The sequence below is a fragment of the Egretta garzetta genome, unplaced genomic scaffold (assembly GCF_000687185.1).
Source record: "Egretta garzetta isolate BGI_Z169 unplaced genomic scaffold, ASM68718v1 scaffold194, whole genome shotgun sequence".
In the NCBI taxonomy this organism is placed as follows: domain Eukaryota; kingdom Metazoa; phylum Chordata; class Aves; order Pelecaniformes; family Ardeidae; genus Egretta; species Egretta garzetta.
The window spans coordinates 693407-720251 of NW_009259486.1; the positions used below are offsets into that span (position 1 = coordinate 693407).

At 35.9% G+C, this 26845-nt stretch overlaps 1 protein-coding gene across 1 annotated transcript in view; it reads right to left on the bottom strand.

The window, feature by feature from the left end:
• Positions 1-26845, bottom strand: part of SUGCT (succinyl-CoA:glutarate-CoA transferase) — a 337169-nt gene that overhangs the window by 265227 nt on the left and 45097 nt on the right. Inside the window, exons 7-8 of the mRNA XM_009637219.2 lie at positions 25269-25412; positions 9848-9943 (exon numbers count right to left, since the gene is read on the bottom strand). Coding sequence (XP_009635514.1) covers positions 9848-9943; positions 25269-25412 — 240 coding nt within the window. The remainder of the gene's footprint in view (positions 1-9847; positions 9944-25268; positions 25413-26845) is intronic.

Here is a 26845-nt window from a genome sequence, read left to right on the forward strand (position 1 = left end):
CTTACCACTGTCAGTAGAATTGAATTCAAGTCTTGTAGCAAAAGTCCTGATTATCTTAAAAAGTAAGCAAATCAAAACAGTTGTGGTAATAATAAGGGTTTAATAATAGACATAGACTTAGATTACAATTTCTCAGTCTTTTCACCATCAAGTTTTACTAGTGAGAGTATTGGTAAAAATACCGGATTTAGCCTCATGCAATATTATAGCTGAATGTAGCAGAGGGCATGAGAAACAACATCAAAAAGCACTGCAATTTAAAGCTTATTTTCATAAGTAAATTTAGAGCATTTAAAACTTCAATGCTTTAGTAAGGCAACAGGACTGAGACTTCTTAAGTGCATGTCACTTTTGAAAATAGAACAGAAGCTCTCTCAAAAATGCTACCCTTCCAATTAAATTCCCAGAAGCGACCTGTGTACTGGAGGACCACAGCTGTTATTCCAGTGGAGCTAAGCTTATTGTAGCAATTATGCAATATTTTTAGAGGAAACAATATAGCCCATGCCAAATTTATTAGTATACATCAGTGCTTGGAAATTAACTTAATGACCAAATTTGCATAACATGTCAGTTCACTGTGAAAAGCAGCGGTCATCCTGCAAAGTAGCAATCAGGTTCTACACTAAAGATTCACGAAATAGTGCTCAATACCAAATACATCTAGAGATGCCAAACAAGCTTCATAAACTCCACTCAGATTGACCCACTCTGTGAACATACTCACAGGATAACGTAAGCTGTCCCATGAAAAAAAATGAGAATAGATGTGATTTATATAGCAACTCCATTCATTAAACTAACTCTGGATGGTCCTGTTTGAGTTTCATGGTGACAAAGCACAGACTTCAAACAGAGGCATTAAATGTGAGCAGAAATGCAATTCCAATGACGAGAGAAGGAAGAATGTTGCAATGAGATGTGGAGAACAAGCATCTTTCTAGGGAAGTAAATGCTGTGTGAAAGTAAGTGTTCTACATTCTTGAGGACAATATGAAAAAGAGTGAAACAGTTTTGAACACCATTCTGTTTCTGATGGCAGATGGTTCCCTTTTGGCTGAACAGTGGTAAAGGTTCTTAAACAGGTCTACAAGCACAGTGAACCTTCACATTGCTGAAAGAGAAGCATCACTCCATTAAAAGCAAGTTCATAAGCAAGTGTTAATCCCCATGCAATGTAGCATTTATCATTTTTCATGCAAGTGCTCGTTCCAAGAGGATTATCACTTCCCCATCCTGCCCTCTGGCTGACTACACAGGGCAGAGAAATTCTTTATTCCATATGGAAGGGGAGAGGGAGATTGGCGGAAGCTGTGATCTCCAGCTTCCAGTTTTGCTGTAGCTACTCCAAGTTGAAAGTGGGAAAGAGCACAGGCCAATGTTGCAGCAGTTGCTCCTCAGTGAGAGTATAGATATGGCTTCCCAGAAGCTGTCTAGCAACTAGTAACACATGTCACACTGCAAAGGTGGGGGGAGGGAGGCAGGAGGTGCAAGCACTCTTTGCTGTTATCTGTACAGATCCTACCCACCCACCCAACTAAATGGTCATATGCACCTTTGGTTTGTCCACAGACTATTTCATTTAAGCTTGATTAAAGTGATTCTATTTGAAATGCCTCAGATACTAAGTGACACAAACCAAGTACTGTAAGCACAGTTTTACAGCTAAGATCTATAAGTATATAAATCCACTTGTGTAAGTTTATGAAATTTGAGCTGCCTTTCCTAATTAGTTACGCACTTTTCACTTATATTAGTTACGAGATACTTTTGCTTTCCTGTGGGGCATAACATCCTTACCTTACATCCTTGTCTCTCCTTCCAGAACAGTTACAGACTACATCCAGCTCACCTGGGCACTCTTATATAACAGATCTACCCGTGCAACAATATAATGGTAGGCAAAAACATGCAAAGACAGAAGTTTTAGACTAAATGATATGTCAAACCCATCACAGAGACAATCAGAATATTATTTTGTAACATGTCACACATCTATAAAGTCAAAAGCACTGCATATACAGAAGCAGCCCATAATGCTGAGAATTTTTATCTAACATCCTACATAGCTCCTTAGAAATAAATGCTGCAACAAAAACTAGATTACGTGAATGACATCTAGTGGACATACCCTTCCATAACAATCAACGTTTCCCAACTAAAACTGTCACAAGCTTCACATAGTAAAAGCAAGCACCTGAACATCAGTTAAACAATGGTATGAATTTTCATGATTTTTTTATTTATTCATTACTTTTTCTGTCTTCATAAAGTTAATATCATCATGTAGACATGCCTTAATGTCTCCTGTGCCCCAAGAGTGAATATTATTCACCACAAAACACCAGATCCTCAAATTCTTAAGAAAATACAGCTTTAAAAGGTTGTGAACCCTGCTAAAATCCTTACTCATTTCAGTCACTTAAAGCAATTCCTTTATGTTTCATTCCCCATTACTGACCAGAAAAAGCTAATTTGTCCTGCTTGTACAACACCTTGCACAAGGGACTGTGCTGTTTTATTAGGGTTTCTAGCTACAATGGCAATACAAATTGCTATTTATATCTGCAGGATGATTATGGCAGGACTCATTGAGCGATACTGCTGCACACAGACTTCTGAGTTCTCTTTCAGAGTGTTTAAAGATGTTTCAGCTTTTGAGTGGCTGCACTGTATAATTACACAACAACTATGAAACATATTTTCAGAAAAGGAAAAGCAAAGTTTATTCTTCTGCCCTGGATCCGATAAGCAGATTAGAGGAAAGCAGTGATCCAGTTGCAGTCAATATCTCCTCTTCAAACCCACAAATCCTACTTTTATCCCTCTCCAACCACCTACAATTTGAAGACCAATCTACTGATCAGGGGTCTGTTACGTTGCCCTTCCCAGGAATTAGAATTCAACATGGATATACAAATCTGTAACGTTCGGTAACCTTGCAACGTGTCTGGAGGCTAACCATGCTGCTGTAAATAATACAAACTAGATCCCTCACCCCAGCAATCAACAAACATGAAGGAAACAAGGAACAGCATACATAAGAGACAAGTATGTCCACTAAATGACACTGAATCACGTGTGCTGTTCCCTAGAATCATAGAATCATGTGGTTGGAAAAGACCTTTAAGATCATTGAGTCCAACCTGGTTGGACTCAATGATCTTAAAGGTCTTTTCCAACCACATGATTCTATGATTCTAGGGAACAGCACACGTGATTCAGTCTAAATTCAGATTCAGACTAAACCATGTCTCTAAGCACCTCATCTACCCATCTTCTACATACTTCCAGGGATGGTGACTTGACCACTTCCCTGGGTAGCCCCTTCCAGTGCCAAACATCAGTACACTTGTCTTCTGATCCTAGTTTCATGAGAGTTCCTCTCTTGTGACCACGGACAAGTGACAGACCAATAATCTTAATGTACAACCAGTTTAAATTAGTGTAAATACATATATGCTTAAACACATATACAAGTACATATATAAGAATGTTTTATGACAGACACAAAAGTCTGACATTTCCCAGGAAGAGACCAAAAATGAGACAGTCTCAATTATCAGTTATTGTTCCTTAACAGTAATTGTTATTATCCTTACCTGTTTTGCAAATGCAAAGTATTAAGACACATAAAAAAAAATACCTTGTGGGCATTGCTTAAAGTAAAAAGGTGCAGGAGGATTTCCTTCAGGAAAAAAAAAAAGTCAGATTTTAAATTAAAAATGCATTTAATTTCTATCTGAAAAGTTCCTGTGTACAGGTAAGAAGCTGTCTATTCTACGTGAAAACAAGATCAGCTTCATTATAGTGCTGTCTCTGACAGGATAGGATATATATGAATGAAGTTATAACTACATCTCACATTATACACTGAGCATGTATCTAAAACTGCCTAAGGCAAACCTACTGATTTGGTTTCCAGACAGCTGCTCTGCCCAGGAGAGAGGCTTGACAACTCACTGAAGGACGATCACCAGAAGGGTATCAATATAATGTTGTCAAGTTTGAACAACTAGAATTCATTCCTCATATAAATGGGCAGCTTTCTACACAGATTCCCACAGATGATTACTATACCTTTTCATTGACTAAAATTGCAAGGGAACAGAATTCCTACTCCAGCACTTCTTAGCAAGGAGAGCACCAACTGTGGGGTCTCTTATAATCGCAGTAACAGCAAAACATTTGTGCAGTCAGTAGTTAATCTAGTCATACCACAGTAAGACACTTTGAAGAATGTAAGAAAATCTAGAAATAGAAATAGAAACTTGTCCAAAATGAAAGAAAAGAAGTTATATCCTTGTTTTCTTGTTTTACAGAATCCAGGATGACACGGGCCTTTCTAGCTTCTGTCTTTCCTGTGCCTTGTAAGATAAAGATAAGAAAGGAAGCAGCTAGTTAAAAAACCAAACCTGCAGGTAAGTAGTTCAAGGAGATACACTAGGCCACTGAAGTATCTGGGAGATTGGGTATTCATCATATGAGTAAAAGCATGTATCTTAAGATGGCTGAACTCTTCTTTGGGAACTGAAACCGTATGGCGTGAGCGCACACACTTTGCTGCTTGAGAGCACAAAGTTTATATTCAGCTGATCTATGAATACATTTAATTTTCATGTAAAATGGGCAATACTTTCAGCAGTGGTATTTCATTGCTCAGAATAACAATGTAGGACAATGGGCCCCCAAGGCAGCCTAAACAGTCCAGGTGAGTATTATGTAGATAAGGTTCACAAAATAAGAAGGCTCATCTTGCATTTCCTGAATCTAGAACTCCTCCCGAAAAGATCTGTATTTTATTTCTTTCCTGTTTGTAAGTTCCATCTTCTAGACTGAGCCATTACAGAGCAGAAAGATTTTCTTCCATAACATTCATTTTGGACTTACTTAAGGAGGAGAGTTTCATGCAGAAAACAAAACTTTGCAAACAATCCAAGTTCTATTCTTTGTTGATTTTGATTCCAAGACACATTAACTGCAGAAGTATCCCAATAAAACCACATAAAGACAGAAAAGAAAATGCCTACACATCACCATTCTTGTGTGGAATAAGAAGTTTGAAATTTCTGAACGATTGACATTATTCTATTGCCCTCTCCACTGGAAGAAAGGAGGGGGGAAAAGTAATGAAAATTTCTGTGAGATTCTCCAGAGCTGAGTTAGGAAAGTTGGTACACATTTTGCCTTTGTATGAAAAGCATCTCTGCCAGATGAATCAAGTAACAACTTACTGCATTTCTCTGTTACTGTGACGAGATGCAAGTGACAAGTGGGATTTTCTTTGTAAAACTCCTGGACAGGATGAAATTCCACAAGCAGAAAGTATGAGATGCAGATGCTAAAAATAATGCAGAGATATTTATATCTATGACTATACTCATCTTCCTACTACCTCTTTTCTTTCATTTCCTTGTGAGCTTATACTTTGGTTTTCATAACACATTTCAACTGCAAGGCCTTTGTCACAGAGACAGTTTCCTCATATGAAGGAAATTTTATGCTTAGCACAACAAGAAGTTGATGCTTAAAGAACCCAAGTGATGCTCTAATGTACAAACATTAATGTTGGGTCTGATGAGTTATGACAATGCACAGGCCAGTCAACAGAAAAGATAATTCATTAAAATAATAATTTCTTTCCTGTCTTGCGGTTTCAACCTCTGTGCAGAATGACTGTGCCCTTTGCATATTCTGAAAATATACTGAAGTATACTTGAGAAGACGCTGCAAGTCTTAGGATCAAATCTGGAACAGAAACAATACCATATTCACTGAGTGGGGTGGGAGGACTGATATCTGTAAGAGCTTGGTTTCTCGGCTTTTAAAAGAGATTTTTGTCATTATGGCCTGAGAGAAAACAGCCCTATATCTTTTGCTGGAAGTATGCCTCTGAAAGTGCTGCCCAGTTGCCCTGGTGTCTGATGGCAGCATGATAAGCTGTCACAGGAAACATCCTGTCAACGTGCAGGTTACAATAGACTTTCTCAGGAGAATGAATATCCATTCCGAGTGGGCCAACTGGAAGATAAAAAAGTGAATGTCTAGAACTCACACATGGTACAGGCAGAATAGCTATGTTGCTGAAACCATGAGAATGAGGGACGACCTTATCACCCCAAATGAAAGACAGTACTACAGCTTTACTTTTCAGCATAATTATGTAAACTGGGTGCTTTAAGCCCCTGATTTCCTCTGGATAATCATGGAGCAGCTGTAGCTAAACAAGGTGTCTCATTATAGAAACATGTTTAAAAAAATTGCACTAATTACATTTAAGATACAGCCCAAAACTCAAGGTTTGTGTTTTAACACTAGAAACCAAGCAAACTGGGATCTGATTACATGCACAGGAGTGACCTGTTCAAACTACATCACTCTGATTAAAAAGTAGATAGTAGATAATTTCTCATGAAGGATTCAGCACTCAAAAATCTATTTCTGATTTTGATCAATTAGAATCTAGAATTCTTCATCTTTGTGGCACATTGCAAAGTTCATCTCCATTGAAAACCTATGGCAAAACATTACAGCTTTACGGGAACGCTGAAAGACATTGTATACTCAAAAGGAGTTCAAATCCTTTCCTTTGGCAATGAGCACACAGAACTGAAAACTCAGACATTTGAGATGAACATGACACAAAGTCAGCACATTATCAGCAAATGAGAAAAGCCTTAAAAGTATGAAAGTCCTTGTGCACCAAACATTACATCTCATTTAATAAGAGCTTGTTGCTCAGACTATAAATAGATTTTCAAATGTGCTACACATCTTGGTAGATTCAGGAAAGAGAAAACCCAGCTGCCCATTAATGCTCAATTTTCATGTTTTTAAATACAAGGAAAAGGAAGAAAGGTCATTCTAGAGAACACATCCAGGGACAAATTATGCTGCTATTTTTTCAGTCAAAAAGCAACAGGTAATTCAGTGAAATTACAGAGATATACTTAAAGCTAAAAGGCTTATAAATTGAAAAAAATGAGTCATTTGCAAATATATTCTGAACAAAATTATTCAATTGAAGCTCAATGAATTAAAAGCTACAATAGCATTCAGTATATACACTACTGAATGTGTTAAACAGAGCACTAGAGCAAAAAGGTACTATTTATGTACATATTTAAGATGCTTCTGACATTTTTTTATTAAATTTTGGCCAGTACTCTAGCGTGATTCTGATCAAACTTCTGTCACATAGAAAGATGACATAAAATTATTTAGATCTTGCCTTTTTAATATCTATAGAAGGCCCTCATGTTTACCAAATCTTCCATGATTTAATAGTCTGACACTTTTTAGCAGCATTGCAGGCTTGGTATCATTTCAAAGTTATAATTTACCACCTGTGTAAAAAATTAAGCTACAGCAAAAGAAAACAAAATAAAGTTGAGGATATAAAAAAAACCCCAGCAGTTCACTATCACATACTTGTTCTGAAATATATAGAAATCCAATTTTCTGAAATGTGATCTTCATTATCTGAACAACTTATAGTTCACTTGCACAAAACATCTTAAACAAAAAAAAATTTGTTTGTAAAAATTAGCACCGTGATAGTCACATATTCATTTAGTAAGCAAAAGACAGTATATTCAATAACTAGAATGAGAGATGAAAATCAGGTTTCAGAGATCTGTTCTAAACTATATTACAAATGAGCTATGGAAGCAACTACAAAAGCAGTGCAATAGCAACAGTGAGGGTTAATTCAAGTTTCTGAAGAGTTTTGCAGTCTAATTATAGCTTATGTTAGTAAAGTGGAAAACAAACTCTAGAAAGCATAATATACTTATGGTTACAGTCAGAATTATAACCATGCTAGTTGATGGAATGTTAACAGATGAGCCATAAACACACACACACACACAACTCCACCCATAGTAAATCCACCCTAATTACTGGTTTATGTACAAGAAAATTCAGATTAAAATTGTTTATAATATTGAGGTAATATTTCTAATTACTACAGACACACAGGAACCATAGTTTAGATAGTATTCTTTTTTAAAAAATAGCTATTTACATATTGACTAATCTAGATTAAACCAGAAGATAGCTAGAACATTCTCCTTGAATTTTGTGTTTCTAGGGAGCCGTCTATGAAAAAAGAAACAAAGGATACTCAATATATGCTTTTCACTTTGTGGAAAAACAAAGGCAAAAGGACGTAAAAGAATGCAGGTTTCAGTTATTCAGCAAAATTCAGTACAGTGAAGATAAAATGTTTTGTTTAGGCAGGTTTCTGGTTTTGCTTATACAAACTTCAGACACTTCAGATCTGTTTTATACTTTCAACATACCAAAGTTCAAAAAGGGTTGCACCAAAAGGTCACATCACAGAAACACAGCAGAATGTAACTACTTGTGTAATGGATGCCTGTGTTACATTGGGTCACGCAGAGCTTGTTCTAGAAAACATGGCCATACTGCTACGCTGTGCCAACCAGAGAGTAGCACAGCCATAGCTGTCCTGCACTACACCTGAGACAAGGATATGGCAGGACCAAACTCGTCCTTGCAGAAAAAACTGCAACATCTCCCCATCGGTCTGAGATAATTTGCAATCTGTTCTAGCGAATTCATAACAAGACAGTTGACTATGCAGTGGTATGTACTGAAAAAAAAAAGTCTCCTAGCTCAAGTAGGTGTACCTGTTGCAAAAACAACTGATTTTGGTTTTAGACCTGAAGAGGCCTGGCTGTGACGCTGACCAGTGATAGTGTTCTGCATAATGATGGAAGATTTTTCCTTCAGAGTTTCTATGGCCATGAGCAACAAATCTTTTAATGCTGTGATCACCACCATCTTCGCCACTGGGAAGAAGGCAACATATTGAGTTTCCCCGCACTTTCTCTAAAAAGAAAGGAGATGATAAAGAAACCAAGTGGTATTTAGGTGCAGTTTTCCCAGATAAACCCTGAGAACTGTCCTCTCAGGATTTAAAGGACTCCAGCCAGAACTTAAGAAATCCAGGCTCTGCCCAGCTAATTGCAAACATGATTATTTGATGAGAAGTGCCAAAAATTATGAAGTAAAGAATAGGTTTTTTTAATTAAATATATGCCCAAGTCTCTATAAGTTAGCGTGACTTCCATCAAGAACACAAAATGATCAGCTAAAAAAGAACAAAGTTTTCTTTGTTTACTGGAAGAGTTTCCTGTACTAACCAGAAGTAAGATAAAACTTGCACTAATGTTTTTTTTTTCCTGTGCTTGTTTATATGATGGTCATGTTATTTTAAGGAATTTCAACCCTTCATTAGATGTAGCAGGCCATAAATTCCACTAGGGAGATCTGAGGTTTGGTTAATCCCTTTTACCAACCTGTTGTCCAACTGAGCCAGAGATTTGTAGCAAAATCAATAGAAAATTACAAATATGTAGAACTCCCAGATCTTCATGGCCATTTAGATTGTTCTTCTAGACTCACAAGATAAAAATACCAAAATTCGGAGGCAAAAGATTCCAGTTTGTAACTGGTATGGTTGTCAGGTAACCCTTAAAAAAAAGGCTTCTCTGTCAGGTGAAAACCAATCAAGTCATCATGCTAGCTTTAAAGTCATCCAATTTAAGCGAACACCTTTGATCTGTTTCAGTGTTCTGTTACTAATCTACTGCTGATGAAGAAATATGCAAAATGCAGAAATGACAATGAACAACAGAACAGAACCTTGTCCCACCTAGACACAGACACATTACAGACTACAGCAGGTCATGGGAAAAGTAAGTCAGTTCTCAGTCTCATAATACACAACATTATGAATTAAAAAAAAAAAAAAAAAAAAAGGAAAGAAAAAAAAAGAAAAAAAAAAAAAGAAACCACAAACCTAATGCTTTCTGCTTACCTGATATGGAACAATACTCCCATGAGCAGTACCCCAGCGTTTTGCTTCAATTTTGCAATTAAGGTAATTAGCTGCTATATGAGTGAGACATGCAACCTGGAAATAGAGAAAGAGTAATGTATGCAGGAAAGCTGAAACTTCATTGACAACTTCTGAGATTTCTGTCTATTTCCATGTGCTTCAGATACATAAGTTAAAATATTTATGTCACAAAATTATCCTTTATATATTACATATTATGTGTACTTTAAGATGAAAAAATTCAGGTTACATCTATATCATGGAAGTGCTTGTATAAGTACAACTCAATAAACTCAAAAAATAATACGTGTACTATGACACTAGTAATGCTAGACAAATTTAGCATTAAACTACCCTAAGAGATAAGACCATATTACCCTACCATTTCAATGGTGGAAAACATACAGTGTTTTGCAGAATGGTCAACTTCAGCAAAGAAAAAAAAAAAAATCAGTGTCTTGTCCAAAGCCTAGTGGGAAGCATGATGGATTTGTGGGATAGAACTCACCATTTCCTGAACCTCAATCCCATGCTTAAATCACAAAGGCTTTTTCTCAGTTACATGATTATCTTTCTGTTTTCTCCTATGCGTCTCATTTTACATGTCCAAGCTATGGAAAATACTCCTGAATTCTTCAGCTCCCCACATGCTCTGTAATATTAATTAAGTGGTAGGCCTTGATAAATCATCTGCCATTAGAAGATAAGGAGAGATTTATCAAGTTATTAGTCAGACAGACAAAACTGGAAAAAGATTATTTTTGTGAAAAATATCTCATCCTAATTTAGTTACCATAATTTGAGGAGATAAATATATACTTTGTAAGCACAACTATATCTTAGGAAAAGAAATTGAACATTTAAGATGCAGTAATGCATGAAAATCAGTGGTTCTGTTATAATCAATGGCAGATTATTCTCATTTCTTCAAGAGAATACAGTGTGTGACTATATCTGAAGCCAAGTTACACAAGAAAGCATTACAGTTAGCATGCATCGTTATCACTAATTCACCAGACAATATATTTGTTTTATGCTGCTAACTAGTTGTGCCAGTAAGTGCAACTGCTTGCCTAAATAATAGACCATGTGACTTTTTTCCCCAAAAGTATTATTTTCTTCATATTTCTCCCCTAGATGGAAGAAATTTGCTATGATGATCCAAGTGTTTACACTGTTCTGTGCTGCCTACTAATCAGCCTAATCTACATCAAAACATGCAGTAATTAATTAAGAGTCCACCATTCACATTCCAATATGTGAATTATATCAGAATGTCTAGAAAAAGAATGCCATTTCATTTTCTTCTCCTTTCTCCATATATGCTGAAAAGGCAATGTGAATGTGTCACTCTCACATTTAAAGAAAATATTTAACTGTAAATCACGGATACAGTGAATTAACCCAGCAGAAAACCTAGGAAAACATGCAGCAAATAAGAACTTAACTGCTGCCAAAAACTATAGCCATATATACTAACTACAAATACAATGCCTTATTCCCAAGTACTGTTGGAAAACACTTTGTAGTTGGATTTCAGCTGCAGCTTATTATAGCCCAGTGTCACTTCATTCAACTAACATGTTGAACAATGTCTAGTCTGTCCTTCAGTCCCCAGGAAAATCACAGCAATTAAGGAAATGGATCTGGGAGTACATAGACAGGACTTTTTCTTCTGGTTTGCAACTTCCCACAGCAACATAGAATGAAACACACCATTATTACAGGAGAGGCTAATGAGTCACAAAAGTGTGCTATTTATTAATAACACATACCCTTGACCCATCATTCCTGTCATTTTTCAATTTGGGGTCACACTCCACAGTGATATTTTTTCTACCACAGCAAATGGCTATGCAATGATGATGAAGTATTAATCATTAGATATTCTTCTGTATTTGTTTGTAACACTACAGAGCTGCTGTATTCCACACAAATTTTACTGACAGGTGAGATGCACCCACTACAACGGGCTTTTACTTTTAAAGACACAAAAATACACTCTGTGAGATGGGCATTTAACTTTTCACACTTCTGGAAGGTAACACTATACCAAACTTAACTCTGTGAAGGACATCATGAACTAAAACCTAGTGAAACAGGAATCATAAAATATTGATTTTTAATATAATAGAGCCAAGATTTAATTCCATTTATTCGTTCATATTCTGTGCTGTAGAAATAGAGCTATGAGTTTCATTAACAAAATTCTTCACAATCACAAGAAAACTTCCATCCTTAAAAAAAAAAAAATATTTTTAAGACAGTGCTGCAAATTGCTTCAGCTTTCTCAATGATATTAATGTAATTCTTTCAATGGTGGAAAGCATACATGTCTAGATTTCTCCAAAGCACATGTTCACAGCACCATAGGAAAAAAAGAATTAAAACATAATACTCTCTAGATACTGGAATTGCACCACTAAAGCTTCTGCTAAAAGACTTGTTTCAGTAGCAACAGACAGCAAATGCCAGGGAAGTTAGAACCTAAGTAAAGACAGCAATTTTGAAACTAAATGTTGCTTAGACTAAATCAAGGCCTCAGTTCAACACTTAGTCTGAAGAGTAATTCCATTTCAATGTACCGATCACTTTCTTGAATGCATATGCCTACGTATCGTACTGAAACTGGTTTACCAATTATTGTTTTTTTCAGTAAATCATGAAGGAAAAACACTTTTGATTCCCTTTGGCTTCCTCCTCTGAGTTGGGTACCTTATTCATAGTCAAATCAGCCAGCCAAAAAGAATTATTATTAGTAGTAGAAGTACTAGTATCATCATCCTCATCCAAATAAACTTATATTGACCACCTCAAAGTAATTATTTCAGTGCTTTCTGTTTTATATATAAACACAGTTAGTTGAGTGAACTCTGTAGTCTTTTGCCCCTTTCATAACAACTCTAATGATTTCAGCAAACTTTTTGGTTATTCTATTTCTACTGTCCCATGAAGCTATTACAGACAGTCCCAGGATTACTGTGCTTTTCCCTTTCCTCTTCTCCTGGCTCAGTTCATTCTCTCTGGTCTCCCCAAAGATTTACTTTCACTAAAAAGGCCCTATCCAGAAAAAAAAAAAAAAAAAATCTTTCAGCATATACATTTTATGTCCTTAAAAAAGAATACAAAGAATTTATCTACCTATACCTTACAGTTGTTAAGCAAACTGCTAACTATAAGCATAAAAAAAAAAAAGCCCAACCGAACATTTCTACAGACATTATATCCCCTGGAAAAAATGTTTTTAACAAAATAAGCCTATTTCTCCAAATTCCCCTGTAATTCAAGGCTCAGGACCTCACTGCTAGAGACACTTGCAGTAAGAATATCTCTAGTACAATCAATCTCTCCAAATGAAGTTTGGGTACATCTGTATTACCTATTCAGTTAAGTATTTTTAAATCTATATTTAAAACCACTTTCCTGAAACCTTATAAACCCATTTCTTTTCTCCTTTAATTAAGAACTAATCCTTAAAAGTAACCTTTGTACTTGTAACACTAAAGCAGATGTAATACAATGATACAGACATCTCTGCATTCATTTGCTTGCAGAGACAGATCTACGCACTGTAAATATGTATTATCAAATATCTACAGATAAGTGTTGCTTTATTTCACATCAGTAAAGGGAATACACACTTCAACATTCCTTTCTGATATTATTTTTGATGGCCAAATCCCGTATTTGCACTACATTCTTACTTAAACCAGAACAAAAAGAGAGCTGCATTAAGGTCTGAAAAGTTATGCTCACCTTATGATGGAATCAAACAGATGGGAAACAAGATATTGAAAGCCACAAGGTGAGCAGACAAAGAGAACAGACAGAATTTCAAGAGATTTTTTTCAAGATAGCACATCAAACAATTCATTACAGTGAGTTCACTGAGTCAATCAATCATTTACATGCAAGTTCAACAAGTGTATATGAATAACAAAAGATGACAGGTAACTGGAAAGAGAAGAAAATAACATTGTAATTATATTCTTTACCTTCTTCTCCCTCCAATTTTGTGTCCACTTTCCTGCCATGTATCTTAACAAGGCTTTGTCTCTTAGCCAAGGTAATTTATTTTTTCTTCTCATTCTGTTTACTTTTTCTTAAAGTAGGCACATAGGCTGTCTTTTAGGAACTTTGAGACACAAGCATTTTACAGCAGTATAGATTACTTATTTGTGCTATACTACTGAACTAGTAACCCAAATACTAATTTATAACTTTGCAGAAAAAAATCAACCTGGAAAATTTCAGTGCCTTCTGTTGTGCAAAGGCAAATAATCTTCCACTTATACCTTTTCCATACTTCTGGTGACATGGAAAAAAAGATCTTTACATAAGAAAAATTTTAACAGAAGACCACAATCCTCATTTGGTGTACTCTAACAAAGCTCTCTTAAAATCACTGAGCCTATGCTGGTATTTACTTAATGACTGATTTTTCTGTTTTACATGTTCGCCCGTTTCCATGTTGCAATAAATAGTTTGACACTAATAAAACAGCATTCAAGTTTGGTTAATTTTGCTTTTACAATTGCCCCCCATTACCCTTCTCATTTGTATATTGGTATTGAAGCTGCTTCCATGGACACGTGCATGGGGTGACCCTTGGCTATTGCTTCTTGAGTGGTTTTTTAATTAAAAAAAAATAAAAATCAAAACCAAACCCCTCTATCTCTACCGAGAAATCCCCACTCCATTTAGAAGAAAATGCCACTCTTCCAGTAGAAGTCTAATTATGTTTAGCCACAAGGCTTAATGAGAGTAGAAATAAATTCTTACTAGTCTGCAATCACCTCACTGCTGCCATAGAGAGTGCACGCATGTTTTATGTTACATCCTAAGCACTGACCCAACTGGTGCAGGACATGGCACCACACCACCATGAGCGGTGCTGTTCTACCAGTTTTTAGGCAGGCAACTGTCTTTCAAAACCTCCTGCAAGAGTGAACCAGGCAGCAGGAACCACAGCCTTGAAGAGACAAGAAAGCTGCCATAATTCAAGGTAGCCCATTCCATAAGGGCCCATCAGGATCCACAGCCTTCCCAGGAGCCATCAACAAACAGCACATCTGGGCACATGAGGGCCTCCCATCTCGCCTAGAGTTGAGAGCTCTGCAGGAACTAAAAATCAGCTCGAGAGTGCCATACACCCATAGACCAGGCAGATATCCCCACCTGCAAATACACATCAAAGCCACAGCCCAGAAAGGAGCAAGATTTTACAAATCCATCAGTGGTGTCCCTACATCTGTGCAAGGCAGCAGGTCGGACATTCTCCTGAATTCACAACTGTTGTCCCATAACCCCTCTCCACATAGTTTTTTCCCCTCCCCTACAAGAGCCAGTAGTACTGTAGCTGCTTCTAACCAGTGCTTTGCAGACCAGCAAATGCCATGAATGACTTTGAAGAGCTCTCCAAAAGCTAATTAGAAAAGCAAGACTTCTATCACGTAGGCCAAGGCTTACTATTAAAGAGTCTACACCCCCTTAAGAAAATGTCTGTGGTCACGTTATGAACACTATGCTCTGGGTAAAAAGTGTTTTCTTCCCAGTGACATGATTTCTTTTAATGTGAGCCTCCAGGAAGCGATCATGAATTCACCCTTCACAAAAGAAAACTCCTGGCATTGAAGCATCAGCAAATACACAAATACAATCTTGTGATGATAAAAATCAAATCCTTAATGACAAATAACTAAAATTTTAGAACAGGCCTCATCTTAGGTCCTGTTTTAGGGCCTTCCAGCCAGACACTTAAGCAGGTATCCAACTCTGTGCCGGTAAACACATGCAGCTTGTGGGACTTGATCAGTTAGCCACCTGATCAAACAGCACAGATCAAATCAGAGTCACAGAAATTATGTGCTAGGAGGTGCTTAATGAACTAGAAACAATAAAAAAATACGTGCAATGAGAAAAACAAAGGTAATATATTTGAAAACCCTATCTTGAACACAGGTTCTCAGAGGGGAAGAAAGCTAAAGAGAGCAAAACAGACTTTAAAGTGCACAATTGTGTAGATGCTTTTTTAGTGTGAAAATTATGGCTGAAAACAACTTTTGTTTTATGAAAAAATAATATTTAGACTACACAGAGAAACTGAGGCATCTTCAAAACCACAAGGCATCTGCATAGCAGAAAACTGCAGAGTTCAGTGAAATGCAACAACAAAAAGAGCTGATCTACAAATTATTTTTTTAATGAGCTATCTAGAGCTTATGAAAGACCAGAACAAACTCTTCTGTGCTTTCCACAGCATGGAGATCATCTGTGGATTAAGATTCAATTAGTATTAATAATAGCAAAGATTGATGCAACTAACAGATGCAGGACTTGAAATTTTAAAAATATATATTATTCAGCACACAGTTTCAAGAGAAAGTAAACATTAAATGGACTGCCATCTCTCCTTAAGTCTCCACTTAAAAAGAAAAAAAAACACAACAAACCTACCCACACTCAGGTGAATTTGAGGTGAAGGATCAGAAAAAAAAGTCCTGACCATAGAATCTATTAGACAGCACTGGCATGAAAGAGCAAGAAAAACAAAATTATTTTAAATGAACTCTAGTTGAAGAAAGCAACATTTTAAAATGAAGAATAAATTACATTTTCTTGATTAAAATAAAATACTAATAAGCTTCTTCTGAAAGTGTAAAAAAACCATACTACTACAACCACTGAAAAATTCCTATTTCAGCTTCTTAACAACACAGGAACAGCTCTAAGGAATTTGTCACTTCAGAAAAAAAAAAAAAACTTTTAAAGAGACTACCAAGGTTAAAAAAAAAAAAAAAAAAAACAAAAAACACAAGAACTCCAAAGTTAGCCTGTATACTCTGCAAGATCTTGGTGCGCTTATATACAAAGCTTAATCATATGGTCCTATGCTATTTTTTAGGAAACTTCTGACTCAATTAGTAGGTACTTAGTGAATATTTACTTTTCACTTATTTGGGAATACACAACCCAAACACTGCACCAAATCTCCTAGAGATTCCCTACCAGCCTTTACGCACATCATATTTTGTACACATTGTACCTTCTGCCACCCTGGGTTCCTTTCAAAAGACACTTCCATGAAACAAGGGTGATTCATCTGCCAGACTTCAAGTTTCCACTCCAAAGAATGAAGGCACTGACTTTCTCAGGAAAAAAAAAAAGCCCATCAACGTATTTTCCCATAATTTGTTCCTGGAAACAGATGAAACATTTTAATAGTAACTTTGAAAGCAAATCACTTTTTGGCAATTCCATGACATGGAAAATCCAGCCAAAACAGTTAAAACTTTGGCAAAGTTATAAAAATTAAAATCAGACTCTGATAACAGACATATCAGACAACCTTAACTATGAATGACACTTCTACAATAATTTCCTCAAGTCTCCATCTTCTCTGAAGAAAGCATATATATAACCACTGAAATACTAAATGCGTTTCACACAGCTTTACTAAGTCCAGGCAAAATTCAAGTCACAAGAAGTTTCTTCTGCTACATGTTATATAGGTTTTTTTAATACTATAACACATTTTCTTATATTATTCCTTAATTATAGCCTTTCTCACAAGAACCTATGAATTTAATACGAATTACAACTTATCTGTTTTTAATTCTATGTAATGATGTATGATCATATTTCATTATTTGCTTATAAAATAGCACAGATCAAGTTCTCAGAGTGGCTTCTATACATGCAAAGAACTGCAAGCATACTTGCAAAACACAGAAAAATTTGAGTTTTAAAAAGGTAGCTATATTTGACAGCTGAGAATGAAGAGAGCAAAGCATACAAATAAACTTCAGACAAACAGATTTTGCTCATATAAAAATGAATTACCTCGGAGGACAGGCATCAGACTAACGATAGCAATTTTTCTTATTGTTTGTAATAGGGTAGTACCCAGAGGCTCCAGTTGGGATGCTGCATACACTTTGTGAAGGATTCTATTGTTTGATTTAATCAGTAATAAGGATGCTTTTCCATGGAATGCTGCCAACATCCAAAAGAAGCTGTATTAAGGCACTTTTCACTTTTGATCTTATGATTAGAAACAGTGCCACTTACAATGAAAATATGCATGCACCTAACCATTTACAGCACTCGTCTTTTTATCTCCACATCATCATTAATACTTGCACAGAAAAAAGAATCTTAAGAGTGTTTGTCGGCTCCTGACAATGTCATTTTCATCTGATCTGTGGACAATTGTCCCTCCACAAAAATAATAGTAATTTCAACAGTTTGTACTGCAGCAGTGCAAGCAGGCAGATTTTTTGATTTTTCATTTGATGCATAGGGAGGCACACACAGAAACAAGCCAAGTCTATTTGGCTGGGTGAGAAATGTGCAAATATCCCACCTCTATTATCACAGCAAAATCTCCTCTGGTCATAACAGTGAACACCACTGACATTAGTTGTAACACTGCAAGATCTCTGGACACTGCCCATTACATACTTATGTGCTAATGGACGACAGCGATGATACAAGAAACAAACCCATGCAATTGAATGGAATGTTTGAAATAGGATGTTTTATAATGCACAGGATGGTATTTTTGTGCCTGTGCGGCGTTAATGAACACCCACTATTTGGTCATCCACAATGCTTTTTTTGAGCACTTCAATGCTGTCCACAATGCAGATGTGGTTCATCTACCGAGCTGTTAAACAGCATACAAGTCAGAGAAACGTGGTCCAAAGTCCTATTTGATTTGAGAAATAAACGGGCTAGCACTGCCAATGAGTCTGAAGTCAAAGTATGGCACTTGTGCCTCATACTGTATTTTGAATAGTGACAAATTTGTAAATGATTCTCCAATTTGTACAAAAATATTTAAATAGTACCACAAAAACCCCAAAATCTTATATTACAGAGTAAGCTTGAATGAAAATTACTTCACATAATTTTTTAGCAATTGAGTGCTGCAAATATTCATACTGTAGAAGGCAAAGTATTTTTACAAATAACTGAACTCTGACTTGTAGATAGACTTTAATGGATACCTGTTTCTGAAGTCCTAAACCAGAGTCTGAACACTTTTTTTATAGCTTTCACTGTAATATAATGCATAACTATAGAGTTATGAACTCTGGCCTAATCACATGTCACTACTCTAAAACGTTTGCTATTTAATTGATGAGCCAGAAACAATACCATGCTGAATAATACAAACATGGAGAAACACAGAGTCACGGCAGCAGAACTCTATCAGACCAAAAAGGAGTCATTAGTCCAAATTTGTTTCAGCATCATCCTTTACTTCACCTTTTTATAAATTATAATCTACAGAGAAATTTCAATCAGAGCTATCTGAGGTGATCAAACCAAGCAGTGTTGAAACCTTAGCTGGTGTTCCATCAGCATACCCAGAAATTACATACTTGTTAAGGTTTATTAGATTTCTTGAGGTTCATAGAAAAATACAGAAATTTCACATAGAAATCAGTTGGTTTGCTAATTTAAAATTTTCCATGACAAAACTGAAACCTCTTCCATCAAGTTACAGCCCTTTTCCTTTCTATTTACAAAAATAAATAGCACATAAGGTGTTGAAAGGCCCTACCCAAACTTGACCAATTTACAGAATGATTTCTGAAGGCTCCCATGAGTTTAGAGGGAAGGGTGAACTTTTGAGGTACACTAAAAGTGCTTATCCTGCTACTAGTTGCTTAAATCATTCCCATTTCTTTTGTACTACCCAGGTTATCCTTCTTCTCCTAATACTTAGCATGATCCCGAAATATGATCTGCTGGTAATAAACTACATCAAACATCTTGATTCCATTTCCAGAATTACAACCTTATTCAAAGGTTACCTAAATAATAAACTCATTAAAAGAAATGTCTTCCTTTGTCTTCAGACTCTCTCCCTGACTCACTCCAGATAGCCATTTTATTTTTTCTATGTATTAAAGGGACATCTTTTTTCTATCTCTTTCCTAGTCTCTAATTGATGACAGAGGTAGTTCAACACAGGCAAATAAAGCTGCAACACATTCAGGCTTAGTTTCATTAGCACAAGAACAATAGTAGCAAAGACAAAAAGGGACAGAATTTACTGTCAGATAGCAGCTAAAGAAGAAATTGCCTTGCAATCTGGGTATGTACTCTGTTTACAGAGCAAAGAAAGGCACTAAATAAATCCAAGATCCAGTTGGAGTATGATCTACCAACAACTTTTTGCATAACTAATCATTAGAAATCACAACACACATTCCACAGAGGCCAATATTAAACTGAGTTACTGTCATGTTAGTACCGTCTTCTGGTCTATTCAATAAAATTCTGGCTACTTAAAACCCCAAGGGCTAAGTTCTGTTCTTAGTTATACTGATGTCCTCAATGGAAATTATGAAGAATAGTAGCCAAGAAAAGTGTGTCATGCACAGTATATATTTAAAGAAACGTTCACGTTATATCAGTTTTTATTATCTTTCCGTATCAGAGCTATGCAGTAAAAGAGACAACGTCTCCACACAGTGCATACACAATTTTTTATCATGATGGAGATTAAGAATACAATGTTTTGCAAAGATGATGCTTTATGAGCTTGTAAAAGAGAACCGCTTATTCAAACCATACCCAAAACAACTGTGTAACAGTCCTCCTAGCCGGCCTCCAAACTCACCAGCAGCAATGACCTCTAAAAAAGAAAATTTTCTTTCTGTATTCAGTCATTTCACAACTCTCAGTTAGCAAGCAGAGAAGTAACAAGATACAGTCAAGACACCTGAATGGTACTTGAGTTCCAGGACTGATATTTCTCACACAACTTACTTCTCAGGGATCCTGTGATGCCATATATATCCTACAGGCAGTATGTAATTGTTACCAGTTTCACCTATATTCAATAATGTGTAAGAGACATGTCGTGAAAGCCCCGGATACAGACCACTAAAAGCACCTTAAATAGATAAGCCTTAAGCACAATCATCTTGGGAAAAAGTGATGCAGAAACAAAAACTAATAGTTTCTAAACCTCACCATTATCTCAGTAAATTAACTGCCAAACTAAAGCACAAACATGAAATATAGAAAATAATTCATACCAATTTAATAGGTTTTTCTAGGGTCATTTCAAAATTTTGAGAAGAGTTTGCTATGGCAAATACAAACTAAAACATAGTAATCAGAAGCAGAGAAGTGTCTGATGAACAATCATATAATACAAACAATATTAACCACATTACCCTGTCTGTGGAATCTGGGAAAAAGAATACACTCCAAAACTGCAGAAATGTTAAATGTAAAATACTTCTTGCAGATTTTCAATCCAAGAGAAACCAACTTATTACAGTATTTGTTGGAGCCTGGTTGTAATTAAATACAGGAAGGATATTAAAACTTCCAAGAGATTTTTTTTTTTTAAGCCACAACAGAAGAAAAGGCACAATTGCATAATTGGAACCAAATCCAAAACCCACTTCCTTCTTATTTACTAGTATCATCTAAGGGACACTACTTAGATGCTGAAAGGTCTGGAGCTGACAACTGTAAATCATCTAAAAGTCAAAAATTTCAAAGGAATTGTATGACATGGGTTAAAAGTTTATAGATGAGAGATACAGAAAGCTAGTCCTCACTGCAAAACCACATCCTAGCGGTCACTGTATCTCTCTTGTCAATGAAATCCTAGAATTCTATTTTGTTGGTGGTAGTAATAAGCTGCTATAAAGCCATAGGGCAAAAATGTTTGGTATACAGATCTGAAAGAAATTTGTCTTGTTAAGATATTCTAAAAATAACATTTCTGTAGAGAACAGGATTTCACTTATCATTTGGTTCTACGCAGACCAGTTAAATACTAAACAAACTTGCCAGTCAGTAGGATATTTCTTTAAAAAGCTTCAGATAATTTTCATTGGCAGTTGAATCCAGTTCAATGTTATTTGTCATTAGCATATCTGTGCAGGAAATTAATACCAAAAGCACCCTGCAGGCCCCCCTCCAAATTAAAAAATACTCTTGCATTTCTTTTAGGCATGCAGAAAAGTGATAGCACAGACATGGGTATGTACATGTTAGGTTTTTGCTATAAAATAAACTAAGCATTTTTCACGGATTTCTAATTGTTTAAGTGCTTTAACCCCTGGGTTTGGTTTTTTGGGTTTTTTTTCCCTTTTTGACATAGTTTAAGTCATCAACACTGCCCAGTGAAGACAAATGTATAGGCCAGCTTCACAATTCTCAGTTTAGATGAAGGGATGAACAGAAGGTGCGAGCATGCTGGTATATTAAAATATATATATACACAATAAATACTGACAAAGCCAAAAATTTCATACAGGTCCCTGCTGTCGTAACACTATTAATAGGAGGACGGTTCAGTAGTGCTTTTGTTTTACACACAGAAAGAGAAATACCTTTTTTCATTAAAAATTACTTCACTCCAGTGAAACTCACATTGAAGGAAAAGTTATCATGATGCATCTGTTTGACCTCTAGATCCCACCATTAATCAACTGCAACAAGAACCTAACAAACTAAAAGTCTCCAACTTGAGGTTCCTTATTGTTTTGGCAGCATCCCTGAGAGACTTCAAAAGGCCATTCTTAAAAATTCATCACATGATGAAGAGCTAGCTTTAGATATCTCGTCTCGGTATGTAAAACCATAATCCCTTTGAAAGCATGGGTCTTTCAAGAACCTGATGATATCACTGTAATTGTCTAACTTTCCTTTAAAGAAAAACATTACCACCAGAAGTACTGCAAGAGGAATTTCTTTTTTTACATTAATTTTTAGATTTGTGCTACTCTTTCGTAGTATACTCACCCTTAAAGACTTACAAGTAACCAAAGATTTGGTTTGGAAAAAGAAAGAAAACAAACCAGGAAAACTAGATCTTCTCAGAGAGACTCAGCTATCAGTTATCATTTTCTTCACTCATTTTAACTTGTTTTTTAATTGCATTGATCACCTGGGTTTATTTTTGGTACCCCAGCACCTCATGCATAAATATTTTTTCCAACTTAATAAATGTTCTCATTATAGTCTTGTGCCAACACGACCCTATAGTTAATTTGGACTGAAGTAATAGGGTTATCTAAAACAAAAGAGCTGTTTTCTGAATAACAGCTTATACCCATACTCTATTCCAAACCAACTTATTTCAGTTACATTTACCTAACACTGAAGTAAATAAAAACACTTATTCTGCAATAAGAGTGTGCATGTATGAAATTATTTCTTAACTACTTTTAGATAACTATAATTTGATAACAAGCATGGAATGAGTTAATGTTTAAAAAAATCACTAAGCATTCCCTTCACCATTTGGTATTTCTTCAGCTAAGCACGTAGAAGTCAAGCACCACATATCATGCTTTGTTCACTAACATCTTTCATAGAATCATAGAATCGCTTTGGTTGGAAAAGACCTTTAAGATCATCAAGTCCAACCTTTAACCTAACCCTGCCATCCCACCACTAAACCATATCCCTAAGCACCTCATCTACTCTTCTGTTAAATACCTCCAGGGATGGGGACTCGACCACCTCCCTGGGCAGCCCCTTCCAGAGCCTGACAACCCTTTCTGTAAAGAAGTTTTTCCTAATGTCTAACCTAAACCTGCCCTGGCGCAACTTCAAACCATTTCCCCTCATCCTATCGTCTGTTACCAGGGAGAAGAGGCTGACCCCCACCCCGCTACAGCCTCCTTTCAGGTAGCTGTAGAGTGCGATAAGGTTCCCTTTCTTGTGTACATCAGCGAGTACCTTAAAGGATAATGATGTGGAACTTCAGATGGAAATTTTGCAATATGAGAACACTTTTTTGCATAGCCAAATCCATCCAAACCAAGGAAGAAGATTCTAAAGACAAATGAGGTGACAAAGTAAGGTGAAAAAAGAGAGTTACAACAACGCGTAACTAGCTCTTCTTACTTTCAGCATTTCATAAAATATCGAATAATAATCAAGAAGGCTCCATTTAAAAAAGCCAAAAAACCGTGGAACAACGAATCAAAGAACAACAGAATGATTCTGGAAACTAACAGAAATTACCGGAAGTCCTTTTAATAAAGTTAGAAATTAAAAAGATCAAGGAGAAGCTGCCATAATATAAAACACTATGAAACCTTAAACAAAAAAAAAAAAAAACTTCCATATATATACAAAATGTTTAATAAGAGTTTAACATCCATTTAAAATATTTTTCTAAACTGCTTATTACATTTTTCAAATACAGACAGAACATTTACAAATATATGTAAGTATGATGAACAGTTCGGTCCTTACAAATATTTGAAACAAATGAAAAATTCTTTGTTGATTTAAGCAAAGGCTTTCCCTCCTTTGCAGATCTAATTTCAGTAGGTGTTTAAACAAGAGCAGTAGGTATTAAAACAAGAGCAACCTTAATCATTAGTCTCAATCATTATTACCATACAATGCTACATGTGGGAAGAAACCATTGGAGGTCATCAACCTCCTGCTCAGACCAGGGCCAACTTTTTGCACAACAGGCACTCTATGATAATCTATCAGAGGTACTGACAGGGATAATGTGAAGACAAATAGAACTAAATAAAGACAAAAATAATGGAGCACTGTAGTATCTTTGATTAGCACAGCATACAGTTTTGACGTACATTTTAAGAGGTACACCAAAATTCCTATGCACTATATACCCAGTTGCTACCAGCAAGTATCTACATCAGCAAGACAATGTATCATCTGATCATATACAGCTCATACCAACTTCACTTTCTTTTTATGAATTATGAAACATTGCACCAATGGTGCTTAAATGTTCAAAGACAATTTAAAGTTCTTGTTATTCATGGTATATGGTATACCTGTCATGGTCAAAACATCTTTGTCTTCAAAATTTTGATGAGATTTCTCTTTAATGTGCCTAGAGAAAATGCTGCATCTTCAACCTTACTTTATTCTTTAATTCCCAGAGCCAAAAGGCAGACCTCCTGGATTGCATCACTTGGGTGATACTTGACCGATATGGGTGATTTTGCACAAGTCATTCAGTCACCCTGGTAGTAATCTTACTCACTGCAAGGCCTCCCTTCCAACAGTGGCTTCGCCATTTATGCTCGCTTACCACAAATTATCTACTACAACTGTTACTTACAATCTCAGGGATATTATAAACCTTGATTAACCCCTGTTTTCAAAGAACATGGAGGTCCTTTGTAAAAAGCGAAAACCAAACATAATGCAGTAGGATACAGAGTAGTGTATATATATATATTATAACCATGTAATATAAAATGGTCACTACCAGAGTGGCAGAATAAGGAAACTGTCACTAATGCCATTATTGTCATTATTATTTTTGTCATTAGTTATACTAATTTCCATTAATTTATGTCAAAATGGTATTCTTAGGTTCAAACATCTACACAATTAAAAGCGATTTTTTTAGAACTCTTACCTGAGATGACAAGAGATTGCAGTCAATGTGCAGTCCTTTCCCTGTCTTATACCTCTGAAGTAAACCAGCCATAATCGCTCCATATGTATACAACCCAGTAGCAAGATCTGTCATGGCTACTCCTGGTCTAACTGGCTCACCGTCCTAAAGAAAAGGAAAACACACTAAAATAAAGAAAGAAAACAAGCAGAGGCAAAACATTACTTTTTGTTATAGTACATTCTACACAAGACTCATCTGAAAAAGCATTTACATTTCTGTGTTGCAAACTGCAAGAAATAAGAGTATCTGAGTGCAGTATAAAAACTACCACTGAAAAACAGATATTCTTGTGGCATCTACACAATACCGTAACTTTGCAATGCTGCAGACTGCAAATTGTGAATGATTTATTATGCTACTTTTTGCCCTAAAAACATAATGCTTCAACTCACCAATGCAAAAAGAAACGAGATACTGTTAGAGACAAGACAATCCAGTGAAAACTGAATTTCATTATGCCTAGAAGCCAAAGGTCTGAAGGATTTCCATGTTGTGCTGATCCAAGTGCATGTCTGTTTGAAAGGCAGAACCATATTGCTTTACTCTTCTCACTCTCTTTTTCTCCCTCCTTTTCTGGACCTCTCCCAGCCAAATCTCAGCCTTGTATTTTCCAGTACACACACTGCAGGCTTCTAGTGGGAAAACAGAACCAACTTTGCTTTGTTTACACATGTACACTTTACACGTATAAATACATGCAAATTCTTGACCTTCTGACCAATAATCACTGTAAAGTTGTTGGTTAAAACATCCTTTTTCAGTAGGTCATCCCTTTTTTATGGCTTCAGGGGAAGAATCTTCATTTCATATCATGAGTTTCAAAAATTCCCTAATTGTGAGCCTCTCACAATCAATGGCAAAATGAACTTCTAACTTCATTCAAGGTAGACTTTTACCATAGGAGTTTAAAGTGCTTCTTCTGAGATGTTCTCCCATTCCTACTCTGAAAGGCTTGAGGTCTGATGCTCAGATTCTGACAGCAAATGCTTGCCCTGAAGTAGAGTCCACAAATAGCAGTGCAAAGCTAATGGGACTGTTTCAGAATTTCAGCACCTAAGTAAGCCTATCATAAGTCAACTTAAAATCAGTATAATTGATAAATAATAACTGTTTGTCAAAGTTGCCGTAAATGCCTTTAAACTAATCTAGCATAAATTCAGTAAAATTGAATTTACGTAATTACTTTAATTAGCCATGTCTAAACTGTTAAGTGTAATCATACTTTAAGATTGCAAGAGAGTTTAGTGATAATTACATATATGTTAAAAAAAGTGTCTTGGCTTCATGTAAAAAAATTCAAACTTATCTTCACCATGTTTTTTTTCTTTTGTACTCCAACAGGATTTATGCAAGTCTGATATCAAAGTGATATATAAGTTAAAAATTATTTTAAGAAAAATGTCATATTGCAGTATCAATTGCATTAATTGGCCAATTCTGGGACAAAGGACTGTAGAACTTTATTTTCCATGTAAGATGGAAAAGGCTGCTATTTTACTCATATCATAGAAGTGACTAAAGAAAATTATAGAATC